This window comes from Ranitomeya variabilis, chromosome 5 (genome assembly GCF_051348905.1).
Source record: "Ranitomeya variabilis isolate aRanVar5 chromosome 5, aRanVar5.hap1, whole genome shotgun sequence".
Classification (NCBI taxonomy): Eukaryota; Metazoa; Chordata; class Amphibia; order Anura; family Dendrobatidae; genus Ranitomeya; species Ranitomeya variabilis.
In genome coordinates, this window is record NC_135236.1 from 481699089 (window position 1) to 481715480 (window position 16392).

General features: G+C 36.6%; 1 protein-coding gene across 1 annotated transcript in view; it reads right to left on the reverse strand.

Annotated features, from left to right (window-relative positions):
• LOC143775062 (dynein axonemal heavy chain 3-like) overlaps positions 1 to 16392 on the reverse strand; it is a 2972411-nt gene that overhangs the window by 2417177 nt on the left and 538842 nt on the right. Inside the window, exons 23-27 of the mRNA XM_077262897.1 lie at positions 15385 to 15615; positions 10809 to 10907; positions 10165 to 10304; positions 4999 to 5157; positions 4667 to 4895 (exon numbers count right to left, since the gene is read on the reverse strand). Coding sequence (XP_077119012.1) covers positions 4667 to 4895; positions 4999 to 5157; positions 10165 to 10304; positions 10809 to 10907; positions 15385 to 15615 — 858 coding nt within the window. The remainder of the gene's footprint in view (positions 1 to 4666; positions 4896 to 4998; positions 5158 to 10164; positions 10305 to 10808; positions 10908 to 15384; positions 15616 to 16392) is intronic.

Consider the following 16392-nt stretch of genomic DNA (forward strand, 5'->3'; position numbering starts at 1 on the left):
GGGTTGATGGGTGTCGGACCACGACCGATCAGACATTGATGACCTATCCTATGGACAGGTCATCATTGAAAAAGTAGTGGACAATCACTTTATGTGCCTTTTTTCAATGTATATTTTTTTTTTAAAGAATATGTCCTTACAATATCTGAAACTTGCAATGTTATATGATTTAAGGCTCAGATTTTTCTTAGTAAATAATTTAGGGACAAATTATCCTTCCTTTGTAAGCTCTAAGCAAACAATGACTAACTAGGAAGGAATGTTTTGTTTAGAAAAGTGAGAAAAATATGTGTCGGGCTAAGAAGCCAAAGAGATATCAAAACATTTCAAAAGATAAATGGATTTAACTAGAAATTGAAGCAAGCAAAGATAGGACTTGAGTAATGAGGACTGTTTCCAGCGGTGCCACTGGTTTAGAGCAATGTGAATATTTTTTAATTAGTGCTTCACTGTATAAATAATGCCTGGGACTTATGGCCAAAAATGAAACATGGGACAGCATACAATAAAACATTTCTGTAACATAAGCAGGATAAGGGTAATCTCACATAAACCAACCCTTGCATATCTTACTTAGCACCTATCCGGAGGAAGGAGAAGCATTATTTATAGGTGGAAGACAAAAAGGGGCATTCTTATAAGTTGGAGACAAAGAGGACGCCTTATAACAGCTTAACCCCTTAGTGACAGCCAATACGTCTTTTAACTGACCTGAGATATAAGAGAATATCCTCCCCATACAGGTGACAATCCAGCAGCTGTCTGCTGGACACTGTAGCTGACAACTTGCTGTATCAGCCACGATCAGTGTTTGCACCGTCCAAATCTGGTTAACCCCTAAGATGCTGCTTTTAATAGTGACTACATCATTATAAATGGTTAACAGAGTGTGGAGGTTTTCTCCTTATCCAAACTGGTGCCCTCAGATCATGATTGTGTGGTCCTGATGTTTGCCATGGCAATTCACGACCAAGTAGCGGCCTTAGAGTCTGACGGCAGTAGTAATCTGTTCAGAAGTCAGCGGCATTTAGGTGATAAAAATACACATTTTCATTTCTGTCATACCACTTTGCATTAATTCCTGTAAAGCACCTGAAGGGTTAATAAACTACCTGACAGCAGTTTTCAATATGTCTAGGGGTGCTGTTTTTAAAATGGTATCATGTTTGGGGGTTTCCCAATATATGGGACCCCTAAAGTCACTTCAAACATGGATAGGTCCATAGAAAAATAAATTTTGTAAATTTCCTTGAAAAAAATGAAAAATTGCTGCTACATTTTTAAACCTCCTAAAATGCTAAGAAAATAAAATAACATTTTACAAATGGAGCTGATGTAAAGCAGACATGAGGGAAATGTTATTCATTAATGGTTTGATGTGGTATGACCATCTGGATTAAAGGGATAATCATTCAAATTTAGAAAATTGCTAATTTTTTTACATTTTTCTCAAATTTTTGATATTTTTTATAAATAAACACAAAACATATTGACCTAAATTTACCATTAATATAAAGTATAATGTGTCATGAAAAAACAATCTCAAAATCGCTGGGATTTGTTGAAGCGTTGCAGAGTTATTACCACATAAAATGACACTGGTCAGATTTCAAAAATTTAGCTCTGTCACTAAGGGGTTAAAACCACAAATAAGACTTTTTCTGCAAGGGGAAACATTATTATAAATTGAAGATTTTATTAGTGGTTCAAGAAACGGAAGAGAAATTATTACCGGTGAGAGGCACAGAGGAGGAAAAATGAGCAGTGGGAAGCATAGACAAAGAATTAATAAAGGTGGGAGGCACAGAGGCGGCATTATTACTGGTGGGAGACACAAAGGCAAGGAGGCAACATTATTACTGGTGGGAGGTACAGAAAATGTGTTTTAGTTGCTCTGTCACATTCCTGTCTTAGTTTACTCTCCCATGACCAGGCCATGACTCCTGCTATTGTCCACATGTACCGCACACAATGGTCATTACTCTTTATTAATGCACACTGCTGTCTCTTTCCTCCTCCTCTTTCTCCTCTCTGACTGTATACACACAGTGATAACAGAGAGATATGGTTTCAGAAGTGGTGGCTTCTCATTGGTCAATTAATTTTGGGAAGTTAGGAAAAAGAAGTGTCCTCATGTGTAGTATCGGCACACTACGGACACTTTAAACATGCCCCAGAGGTGGTGTTAAAAGGAAATAAGAACACATCAAGAACTGAACTCCTAAACTAGATAGAAGTAAAAAAACAACATTCTAATTGGGATTAGAAAGTTTAAAGGAAGAAGTAATACAACTTTTTGCTTCATAAGTTGTAATTACTAACTTACTCAACATAATGGAAGCCAAAGTTGACTAACACCAAATAGTAGAGACACAAAGAAAGGAAAGCAGAGACAAGCTAGTTGACTCATAGATTTTATTTTGTATATTATTCATACAGAACTGTTAAAATATTCAATAGAAAAGAAATGTAGTCATTAGCTGCTGTGCGGACCTAAATCAAATTTTGCTGAATACTATACTAATTTAATGTGATATATTTAGACATCAGCATGTACCATATTTCTCCATACCACAAAAACTTTATACAATGTGTCCAACACATCTGCAAACAAATGAGGGGACTTCTGATTGGCCTAGTATTATTTAGGAAGAACTATAACATACCTAGAAGTGAAGGTGAGAGTGGAGGCTACCAGAGATAACCACTTTTCGTGACCTACAACAATCAATATACTGTAGCCCAAAGCCTGACTCTTGCACAGAAATCAACATCTGCTGTAACCCAACATATATGCTGCCTGTTTATATATATATATATAAAAATATATATCACATTTAATACTAGAAATATATATTTTAGCCTATAATTTAATGCTCCAACTTTCATCATATAAGAAAAGATAAATTTGAGCATTGAACGCTGGGTTGTTTTTCGGATCTCTTTTGCAACACTGTCTATTAGGTCCATGGCCGTTACATTTTCCATGCTCATGGCCCCCATTTTAGATGATGACTTTTCACAATGTATTTCATGGCTTCCATCCCTACATGAGACATTATTACTATCACATAGGAATAAAAAGCCATAAAACACCACAGTGAATTTATCTCGATCGGATGCAATACTTATTTTCTTCACATGATTTCACATCTATTTCAAAACTAACCAATAATTTCATGCTACATTACGAAACATTTTAGACTATTTTTCAGTGACAAGTTGCACACTGAAACTATTACATCAAAAATTAACAAAGCTGCAACTGTCAAAGGAATTTTTTTTGTGAAAACACAAATGATACAGTAAAACGGCTTTATCCACTAAATGTAACACAACACCGGGGACAGCTAAACTGACAAGACAACAGCTAACATGCACCAAGAAATGTGGCAGATCTTGGAAGAAACCAATGATTTTGTTAAAGCCAACAAACACCAGCCCAAGTAACACATAAAACTTTACAAGACGTCTGGATCAATCTACGCAAATGATAATAGAGACCCCTCTCAACACAGAGATCTAGAACAAATAAACTTGCCTCTCTCTAGCTGTTATGAGACATGCATTCTTTGTATCTGAGACCCAAGCGGACAATTTGGTAACAGTTACACTTCATAACACAAACTACACAGCATCCAACATTATGATATTGGTTCAACAAAACATGCTTAGTGTATCTTTCATTCTACACAAAACAACAGACCACTGGTATCATTACACAGAAAGATGGAGAAACTGATGGTCTGACAGTATACATTAAGTACATGCAGAGAAAGAACACTAGCTAGTTTATTAAAACAGCTAGTATTGTTTAAAATATAGTATAATGTATTACATACTTAACATAGATCAAGGCTCGAGACCCAATTACCTCTTTTACTATCCTTACTTACCTGCTTGATCCTGGTCTACCACATAGTGGAATTTTTGAGTCGCATAAAGAAGAACAAGGTAGTGGTCAATTATGAGTATACAATTAAATTCAATTATCCATAATTTAGATATATATGTACATAGTAACGTAGGTACATAAGTTTAATAAAAACCTAGGTCCATCAAGTTCAACCTTTCTCCATCAATTGTACATTTCATCACTAATCTAGCTATGACCCGCAATGTGTAAAATGTTATGTACCCTCTTAGGTTCTAGACTAGAAGTAATGTTTTCTAAAGGTCAATTTTCAAATGAAATGAAGATTATCAGGTCACTTAATTTATTCACATTGTAATTGGCCAAACTCTTATTGAACCCACAGGTATAACTCTCAACCCACCCATGCAATCGGGTGTGACCAAGTATGCAAGCGTTCCCAATATGAGAAGACAGCAGACCACTGTCGAGCACTGTTGACGGCTCATCAACCTAAAGAACAAAATGGTGTACTGAAATCTAAGTTTCCCTTTCCCTTCCAAATATCAGTTGTTTGGGGAAAATCGGGAAACCTCTACACATACTAAAACGTTGTTCAGTCCTGCTGACTTTTGCTGGGGAGTCTGACATTAATGTGAGTGTTCACCATATCACATGCAAGTTTGTGATATCACTACTGTTTAAAAATTCAGAGTAGGAACTCTCTATGAAGTAGAGAAAAAGTAGCATGGGATATCGTCTTGGAAGGGTTAACTGACAAATAAATCCTAAGCAAAGACTAAGCATATTCACCTCGTGAAGCCATTTTTCAACTAGGCCCTTGGCATTCGATGGAATTATTCTTATCACCAGCTCAACTTTTTCATTTTCCAATGACTCCATGTGAGTAATTTCTTTCTTCGCATTAAATGTTAGTTTTGCAATGCCTTCAAAGCATTTCTTAAGGTGTGGTTGGACTCTGAGAGGATCCTTTGTCTCAGAAAGGATTTCCAGTAGCTCATCATTGGACAGGAAGAAAAATCTGGTAGGGTGTTAAAGGACAAGAAAAAGGATAACCTGAGTGACATTCAAGCAAACATTTCAATACAAACATGCAGGGCTGACAGAGAATACAGACTGTTTACCTTGGAAAGAATAGCCTTTTCTTCTCCAAATAATCATTCAGGCCTTTCTGAATGTCATCCAAGAGTAATTCTGCTTCCTTCAACTTATCCAGCATCTGGGGCTGTGAGATAACCCTCATGGCATTGACCTCCTTCACAGACTCCCTCATTATTAGCCTCCTGGTGAGCAAGATAGAATATAGTGAGTGTAGTAACCATACTTCATACAACAGACTCTCTCGCTTGCAAATTGAAAATCCCCTTATTACAAAACAAGGGGTGATCTTTTCTTTTTCCATACCTTTAAATGCGACTGCAACATTCATAGCTTTTTACAAAAAACGCAGCTGCTTTTTAAGCTTTGGCTAAATAGAAAGTGCTGGCTAGTAATTCTGCTGAGGCTGAATGCATTATTCTCGAATACACTTTGGCGAAGGGCTTTTCATTTCTAACTACATTGGACAAGGGAAAGTCCTTCGTCCATCTAATTATGACTGAGCTTTGTTCAGTGCCATTAACCCACACTGCTGGATTGATCCTATTCTGTTATTTGCCCTAACCAGTTCAATAAATCAACACTGCTTATTTTTTTTCCTTGGGAGATGAGAGAGCTCATTAGGAGGACTGTGTGGGTATAAATGATGTGGAAGGAAACAAAATAAGACACATAAGGACAATAACAAATACTAGAATACAAAGAATTAGATCTATTGTTCTTCCAAGTCAAATCAAGAGAATGGATACATTAAGATCAAAAGAAAACATGTTGTTGAACATTTTTTCTGTCCTACTTGCATATAATAAATATGTACTAATGAAGACCTATAATACAACTAATAGCAGGAAACTTAACAAAAGCTACATGAACATCTGATACTAATATTATATTATTATATTATTCAGAGAAAAATAAAGGTACAAAAAAATCTTTGATACTAATCTTACAGTTGCCCAGATAGTATGTTTCACCACTCCTGACATGTCTGATATTTGTATTTTCCATCAATTCGCAGTTTTGGGATATGTTTTTGAGAACTGTACATGATGATTTTACCCTGTTAGTCCTCCTAAAAATGATTAATAAATTGTCAATTGGGTGCCATCATTTCCCCATAAAGTCTAACATTGTCGCGACTCATTGGACCATGTCAGAATGTGTAGAGTTACATCTTAACGCCACGTTGTTAACATATTCATACATTTATAGAAGGAATAAAAGAGGAAGGGCACAAAATAAAATTGTCATTTCCTGAAAAATACAAGTACGTACTAAACTAAAGCGGTTAGGAAAGGTTGCAAACCCACTTTAACTAGTAAGCGAAGTTTACTGATACTATCTAAATAGAAAGCACTGTATAACCCCACCCACACCCCTGATTGGACAATTTCTGTGTGCTTTCCACATTGACTGAAAGCATTGATCAGTGATGGGGCGGGGATATACAGAGCGAGAGGACTAGTGATGAGCAAATATACTCGTTACTCGAGATTTCTCGAGCATGCTCGGGGGTCCTCCGAGTATTTTTTAGTGCTCGGAGATTTAGTTTTTCTTGCAGCAGCTGAATGATTTACACCTGTTAGCCAGCTTGATTACATGTGGGGGTTGCCTAGCAACCAGGCAACCCCCACATGTAATCAAGCTGGCTAACAGGTGTAACGAGTATATTCGCTCATCGCTAGAGAGGACTTCTTGGCACAAGAAAACTAGTCTTCTAGTGATAATCTGCTGATAAAAAAACTAATTTTATTAAAATTACAAAAGGCATCCCAGTAGGTGACATATGAAGGGAATCTGAGTCTCTGTCCCTACATCATGCTTCTCTCAGATTAAATATCACAAATCTGATTACAGATTCACTTTAAAAATGTCTGTACATAGGAAATGTAATTACCACAATTATAAACATGCTTTACTTTGGGGTAATATTGCTTTAAAAGCAATGTCAGAAGTTCATCTAAAGTAAAATTAAACTCATTACTCAAAACAAGCACACTAATAGATATTAAATCATACAGATAAATACGTGCACTAACTGCATCTTTTGTAATGTTCATTGTAATACATTCATGTAATACATGTACACTTTATCAGTCATGTAGAAAATGTGACTTGCCTTTAAATGTAGAAATCTTGTTGTTAAATGTATTTACTATTTATAAATTATATCATTTGAACCCCATATGGTTTTAAACATTTAGTCCCTTAAAGGGAATTATGACCATATTCATAACGACATATATAAAGACATATGGGATATGCCCTACCAGCTGTTCAATCATTCCGATACACTATAATATTGTACAGACACGTGCTGACAGGTATGGTTATTACAGCCAATGATCAGCTTCTTTTTCAAGGGTTGTCAGGCTTAATAGTTGGAGGTTACAGAAGTGAAACTTTACTTAACAGATATTTATGACATATCCTATTCAAATACCACAAATATCTTTAGTCAAAATACCCACTAAAATCTTATGTAAATTGGTATTCATTTTTATAGTACAAAAATATAGTTAAATTATGCACTCCAAAACAGCACAATAATTTATAGAATCCAAACTCATATAACTTAAAAAAGCATGTAATACTATCAATTTTTGTAAAATTAAAATGAAAATACATTGCTACAATACACTTATGCTGAAGTAGCCCTGGATAAGCCCATGACAATCTGTAGGAGCATCATTTCTTTATAACAACTATTGTGGGCCAATTTGCTGGGTCATTTGCTCTCTCCATTGAAAAACTATCTTGCAAACATTGCAAAGCAATCATCTTATAACTTCTGTAACTTGCTTCATATTTTCAATTTACTAGTGGGTCAACTATATAGATCTCTTAGTCTCTCTGAGGCCTGTCCAATAATGTTCCTTTTGAAGACTACACTGAGACACCTTTGAAAACTCACTGAATCAATGGGTTTTGTTGGCTTATTTTGCCTTAAAGCAACCGATGTATTAAAATGAGTTGGAAAAGTAGGACTTGTACTTATATATTGAATTGATTTTTTATGTTTGACAAAGGCCATCACAGATCTGACTGTAATTAGTTATTTGTCATACATTGAAAAGGTATCCACATCTTAATTATTGTCCTCATAACTTACATCTAAAATACGTTTCAGTGGTGTATGTACCAGTACTATGCAATTGTATACAGCCATCATTCACAGTGTAACTGTTCTATCTATTATTTCCTATCTATTGTATAAGAATTTTCTCTCCATACAAATCGACTGATGAAACAAAGCCGATGTGCTCAGAGCACCTCCTGAACTACTTGTTTTCAATCTATTTCTGCCCTTCTATGACACTTGTAAAACCAGAGATCTTAATCAAGGAAGAAAAGGGCAAAGATAGATGAAAGAGGAATGTGTGCTAAGGTGCACTGTTTGGCCACCCTAAGAGTGCTCTAAGTGCCTGTATTTGGATGACACAGTCATTTTGTGCTGATAGAGCCTCTTTAAAGTCAAAAGGATCAGAATGGAAACTATTTTAGAACATTCAGTTCAATGGAAAAAAAAAAAAAAGTTCAAGAAAAGATAAGGAGACCATCAGTAACCATCAGTAATACAATTCTTGAAGTCTCGAACACACAACTAGGAAATTTGAAGATCCAAATAATCTTGATTTGTTCACCAGATATTGATACCAACTGGAAGGCACATAATAATAATAAAAAATAATGACTAATACTACTACTACTAATAATACATATATACTTTATGTATATGGATTAACAAGTTTAGAACATTAGAAAGCATAACATTATTAAAATAAATAGCGGTAACTAAGTGTGCTTGCCATATCAAATGATCTATATTGGATTTAAATCCACAGCTTTAACCCCAAGGTGAATGTTCTTTCCACATAAAAGCAGCCGTGCTGAGAAAACCAATTATTAGTTCCTATCTATGAATTCAACTAGGCAGATTTATTTCCTACAACTTAGAAGTCATAAGGTGAAAAGGCTCCCATGCAAATTATTTCTTGAAAATTTTATTAAATGCTGGCTGAGACAAATATGGACTACAATAACGTCAGCTGCTTAAAATTCAAGACTTCAAAGGTTCCCACATAAAGAAAGTCTTCTAACAGAAAATTAATGACTTTGGCGTATGATGTCTTTTGCAAGCATCAGTAGAATCAGAATAATTATGAAATAAAGGAGGATTTAGAACAAAAAGGAGGTATAAAAGAGCAAAGTAAAAATGTCACTAAGGAAACACTGACAAGACAAAATAATAAAATAGATGAGCATAGATACAGAGCTATGCAATATATCTGTAATGCTCTAGATCTATATTTAGGGAGCATGTAGCTATGGATACATAATCTATTCTTATGACATGAATAAAAAATGCCTATAAATACTCCTATACATATAATTACCTAATGGATTGACAATGGTCTATACTTAATATATGATGTAAACATCTGTCAGACATAACAAAAGCAAAGCTAACATTCAGTAATTTTTTTTTATTTGTCTGGCATGGTCATATCTATGTTGTAGAGGTGTAACTTAAGCTCCTGGGGTCTATGGCATAGTCCAAAAGAAGGCAATCACACAACCATGAGTAAAGATGAGTGAATCAACATGCAGAGAATTGAGTTTGAGTCACATTTCCTAAAATTCACGTTTTCAAGTTAATTCAAACACTTAGAGAAACAATTCACGATTTGCAAAATAGAAAACTTCCCTGGAACCAATTCCCAAACTGGAGAAACATCAGAGAGCGGGCTAATGCATGTTTTGTGGGCCATAATGCAACATCACATCTTAGTTTCTCAAATGAACTATCATACCTTTCACAGTGGTAGTTAGTGCACCACTGGGTCATCAGCCATGTTCAATGGAGAACACTTCGGCTGATATCTACAGCAAAGCTGTATTCCATCTCCAGATTCAATTCCATTATTGAGATTGGAGAAAATTTATTAGCCACAAATTGAATTTTGGGGGAAAATTGGATGAGGCAGGTGAAGTCAAATTTCCAACGATCCGCTCTTCATTAACCATGAGCCATTTATAATACTGGCATTTTCTTCTCTAACAAAATAGCTTTAGGCCCCAGGAGCTGGATGGAATTTCATAACATACAGCTACAATCCATCAAATCTGTGAACAAGGACATTTTATATAAAATTATATTTGTGATTATCTACCTACAGCAAAAAACTCACCAGTTCCTATCAACAATCTCAAATTTATTTCCTTCTACTGGTATTTGACTACGTATATCTTCTGATCCAAAAACTGGTTCCAGGTATAACCAAGCCATTTGGACTCTGAGCCAAGATTCTAGAATCTCTTGAAAGAGCCGCTGAGTGAGAAAAAAAAACAAAATAACACATTAAAACCAAGTTATTTTTAGAAATGCTAGTGGGACCTCAAACAGATGTCTGAAACAAATCTCCGTATGATTATAGGAGCAAACTGCTACTTTCTCATATGTTCCTTGCAATCACATATTTTAGTAGGGTTAAGAGATGCCTGTTTTCTGTTCTACTTGGTAAAGCACAGGGAAGAATGAGCCAGCACAGCTGCCTCTTTGTCCGTCTCACTTGGATGAGTCACTTTCTTACTAGGGGACTGTGTCTTTTGCATTTAACCTCACATAACAAAAACTTAAGTGAAATCAATTTTACATAAAGAATGCAATACTTTTTAATACGGCATAGATTACTGATGGAAAAGTCAAAAAGTTTTCTATAATGAAAGGCAATGAAGCATGATTCATGTTGGGCGGTGAAATCTGAGAAGTGGGTTGGAGATGAAATCTAAAAACTAATTAAATTCAATAAGAGCTTCTCAAAAGGCAACATACCAACTTTGATTCCCATGTTAATATTTCCTTTTCAAATGGTGTAATAAATGGAGAGCCTTTCATGGTTGTGGTTTTAACAATGTGATCTTCAAGAAATACCTTAAAAAAGGAAAAAACGAAAAAAATAAAGCTGAGAAATATCAAGTAAGGATAGCAAGATTAGGGTATTGTATGAAATCCAAGGCAAAGATGAATAGAATAGATAAATTGGTGCATCTGAAGAGCTGAACTTCAAGCCAACCATCAACTGATTGAACCTTTTACTTCTGGTTTGAGGGATATTCACCTGATACTCAAATGTAATTTGAAAAGGTCAGATAAAAAGGACTGCACATTGTCATTTTTCTGTGACTTAGTAATGTATAGTTTAAAGGTGCGACATACATCTATTCTAAAAAGGTTAATTCTGAGTCAACCCTCCAATTATACCAACTATCACTTACAATATATACATGGGTGAATGATGAAAAGAATGAAATTAGATGTTATGGTTAAAAAGAAAGCTTGAGTCAAATCAGTAAATAACTCTCATTACCTAATATTTCTTGAACATAAAATTGACAATTTCTGTAGTGATTATTATTTTTAAAAAGTTAAAACAGGAAGTGCAGTCATATTTATTGTATCACCTTCAAATTAAACTCTTAGAGACCAATGATATAGTTGACATTTTTAATTCAGAGGTTTTGTAAAATTACAGTTCAACGTCAGTTTCTTAGATGCAGTTTTAAAGGTGATAAACAACATGGATGCCCTTTTTTATAGGAATTTTTGTAATAAAAACTCCTGCCCCAATAAAGTAAATGAAGCATAATTGATAAACTTTACCTTAGTATTCTAACTTCCAATTAACAAAGGCCCAAATTATCTTTCACGTGAAAATCCTCTATAACTGCCTAAAGATATTTCTTAAACTTGCTGATACAATCTGGTTTCTACTTTACAACAAATAGAGGCGAGGTCTATTTCCCCATGTGTCATTCTCCAGCTAAGGATTCCCTAGCATTGTAAAGATTTTCTACATTTTACTAGGAGTCAATTTCATTTCAAAATTTATAAACTACACAAATTTTACAAATCTATTCAACAGTTTTAAACACTCTCATGTACTCAATTTACAGCCAAAGTTAATGCATGTGTAGCTGAAGCTTAAAAGGGTTATAGAGTCACAGCATATTGATTACTGGACCACTGGATAAGTACTAGTTTGATGAGTCCAACAGCTAGAACCACCACCGATCAGCTGTTATGTGTTCCGGTGGTCATTGGATGTAAACTCTTTGAGCAGTGCTGCAGCTCCAGTGATTGTCTAGTGCAGTTGCTGGGTACTGAAGAAAGGTTCCTATTCAAAATAATGTTTCAGGGTAATTTTTATCCCAATAATAAAAGCCATTCTGCAGTACTCAGTATACTGTGATCAGATGGCCATGTTAAAAGAGGTTATCCAAGATTAGAAAAAGGGTCTGATTTTTTTTTAAAACGTTACCACTTTTGTGCATGCACATTCCATGGTATTGCCACCTATTCCCATTTACTTTAACACTTGAGAGAAAGAGTGACACTGTTTTTAGATAAAAAATCATACATTTAATCTTTATAAACATCCCAATGTAGATCATGCATATGTACATTATGCTTAAAACCCACGCATCACGACAAAACATTATACAATGTCTTAGATGCATCATGCCATCTATCATGTTTGCAACCATTTTCCTGTGTGTGCCCTATTTCATGGCAAATTGTGGCCAACTTTCTGCTAATCAAATTATATCAGTTTATGTCTCTTATGACTGCGGAGTCTAGTCTCCATAAAGATTAACAGTGATTGTAACTAGAAGTACTTCATATAAGGACCTGGAATAAGACATGATCGGGAGACTCCAGCAAGTCAGTGTTATAGAAAATGGTGGTTTTACATTGGTAGGACATATTTTGATTCTAGGAAATTAATGTTAAAAAAAGGTGGCAACGTGTTGATCAGGGGTCTTTGCTATTTTTATGTTTGAGATTATAAGAAATTTAGCTTTAAATGTTTTAGTATTATTTAAGGTATGCACTATAAAAAAGTCACATTAATCTTATTTTTGATGTTATGCTATAGCTTCACAAAAACATATGATATGAAGGTAATATATTGTAAAAAATCCCATAGGTATTAATCAGATCTGCTGTTTGCCTTTTTATTGGATTTAGTGAGCTGGAAACTAATAGAAGGTGTATGTTCCCGTTTCCAGGCAAATATTGCTAAAGAAGTTATAGCTAGTGACCGTTTCATGGAATGGAAATAAAGCCCCAATGTATAAATCAAAGTGAGTTATTGCATTTCCTTTTCATCTTTATAACTGAGCAAACATACCTCATATATTTAGCTGTGGACATTGTACAATGGTCAATAACACTTCAATAAAATATTTTCAATAGAATGTGTTGCAGTATACCAATATAATTGTAAAGGCTTAGCTGAATTACTGTAGACATTTTGAATTGTGAACATAAATCTACTTCGCCCAGGGGGCTGTGACTATAGCTTTCTGACAAGTTGATTAACCCCTTTGTTATAATTATATAAAGGTTTCTTAATCACTTTCAACAAATGCTCCCCCCAGGAAAACAAGAGATGCATTCAGTCTACCACCTGTTAGTGTTGGCAGAACGCACCGAATATATTTATTAGATGGGATAGGTGCGTTCGCAACCCGGGATCCACCGTGCAGGAAAGAACCTGCTGCTAAGTAAGGCGGCGAAGCAAATTAGAATAAACGAACTCTGTTACTTCACAGAGCCCGTAGTAAAGAGAACGCTGTGCCCTGTTTAGCTCACAGGGGACACAGCTACTGTGTAGAGCCAACAGTAGTCATGCAGTCAAACCAACATGCAGCTCCTCTCCGGTGGAGCCGGAATTTTATTGGCTATTAGCCAGCCCTGAATTCACACATAAACTCCTTGCCGGAGGTGCCAGCATTCTAGGGGCTTATTTCAGCCAGGTCGCTGACTGCATACACAAAACTCCTCGCCGGAGGTGCCAGCATTCTAGGGGCTTATTTCAGCCGGGTCCCTGACCACACACACAACCACACTGGCGCTGACCTCATACATATTTGACACTAGCGCATGGCCGTGCGGTCATGAGAACCTTATATAGCTGCAGCACCTACAGGACCTTCCAAGAAGGACCAATGGAAGGCTGCCACAGAACTTGATCAGGTACAGGACCTTCCTGGAGGACCAATGGAAGTTGCTGCAGTACCTGAGCATGTGACCCTAGGTCTCCATTGAGAGATATTACCCTGGCCTTGCTCAGTGTGTGCAAAGCAGGACTTAAGGTACCTTCACACTAAACGATATCGCTAGCGATCCGTGACGTTGCAGCGTCCTGGCTAGCGATATCGTTTAGTTTGACACGCAGGAGCGATCAGGATCCTGCTGTGATATCGCTGGTCGTTGAACAAAGTTCAGAACTTTATTTGGTCATCAGACCGGCGTGTATCGTCGTGTTTGACACCAAAAGCAACGATACCAGCGATGTTTTACGCTGGTAACCAGGGTAAACATCGGGTTACTAAGTGCAGGGCCGCGCTTAGTAACCCGATGTTTACCCTGGTTACCAGTGTAAAATGTAAAAAAAACAAATAGTACATACTCACCTTCTCGTCCCCCGGCGTCCGCTTCCCACACTGACTGAGCGCCGTAAAGTGAAAGTGAAAGTACAGCACAGCGGTGATGTCACCGCTCTGCTGTTAGGGCCGGCGCTCAGTCAGTGCAGGAAGCGGACGCCGGGGGACGCGAATGTAAGTATGTACTGTTTGGTTTTTTTACATTTTACGCTGGTAACCAGGGTAAACATCGGGTTACTAAGCGCGGCCCTGCGCTTAGTAACCCGATGTTTACCCTGTTTACCCGGGGACCTCGGCATCGTTGGTCGCTGGAGAGCAGTCTGTGTGACAGCTCTCCAGCGACCAAACAGCGACGCTGCAGCGATCGGCATCGTTGTCGCTATCGCTGCAGCGTCGCTTAATGTGAAGGTACCTTAAGTCCCAGAAAAGCCTGCTCGCCGTAGATCAGTGCAGGGTACAATAGCAGAGCCTGGAGAGGCAGCAGTAACCCTTTGCACAATATCAGACTCAGTGAGATGCTGGGACCGACGTCTCTGCTGAGCAGGCTCCACTGCGGCCGATGCAGAATGGGAGACCGCAGCAGACACGGCTCGAGATTCCCCCTGTGCAGCAGCGGGAACTCGACTCCTAACACCACCTAATGAGTAAAATATAAAAATAGATCTTGAAAAACTATGCAAAGTTTTTTATGCTGATTGCTTCAATAACCAATAAAGCTTTGACTTCAGATCTTCTTCTGGGTGGTCAACTGTCTTCTCCTATTCTCTTACCCTTCTCTCTTTCTTTGCCTTCCAGCCCTTTTCCTACATCTACCACCTGTTTTTCTTAGTGCTCCTATACCAAAAAATGATTATTAGAAACATATTAAAGCATCTAGCAAAATAGAAAGAATTATATTATTTTATAAATCCATTATTTCAAATAACAAGTCCATGGGAAAATAAAATCAAGTATTTCACCTGGATTTCATCAACAGCTGCTAATACATGACTGTCTCCATCCTTGTAGGGTGAAAAGATAAAGCATACATCTTCCCAGTCTGTTTTCATTTTGTTCAGAGCTTTCTCAAGGGCATACTCTTTGCTGGCTTGCAAACTGATCTGATTTAGATCGTCAAGGTATTTTTGGAGGCCAAGGTGTAGAATTTCAAGAAGAGAGGTACCTTCATGTGGAGTGATGTTAAACCCGACCTATGGATAGAAATATACCAGATGGTACATGTTACGTGGCAATACCACACACAGTGCAAGGCTCAGACAAGAGATTTTTACGTAAAACCATTCTTACAAATGGCTAAAATAAAAATAGGAAGCTGGAACAATTGGTCAGTATATATAAAAAAAGATTATTTTTGAAAGCTCAAATATATAGAGTAAAATTATTATTGCGAAAGTTAGCAAACTATTAATATTTTAAGGATACTGTAATCCATATAACACTGAAATATGGTTACTGGGTCTGACGTGTTACAATAAAAATTATACAATTCAGAATCTTGTTACCATCCCCAATGTTGTTAGTGATAATACTCCCAAGGCCTGCTCAGCTTGTCAAATTAGCAATGTAGCTCTCTCTCAAAGTGACATAAACATCATCACAGTATTGACATGCCTTAGACTGAAAACACAGGTGTGTCTTAAAAGGAAAAAGTAGGCTGACCCAATGTTTTTAGACGTTTTAGACCACCAAAATATGTGTATGGGGAGAAAGAAGGAAATATGTTAGAATAAAAAAAAATATGGCTTGTTGAATTTTAGCACCTTTTGCTTTTGCTCTACGGGAAATGAAATTTCTACTAGAAGTGTCTGGCAAAGTTTTACTCCACTCTTCCCATTTAAAATACATGACCACTTGGCCTAACCAGTAAACTTGTATATCAAGGAATGAGGGAATGAAGAGGAATAGTCATGGGCCAAATTGGCAAACCATTCACATAAAAAGGGTAGTGGTCTGGAGAGAAAGCAAGG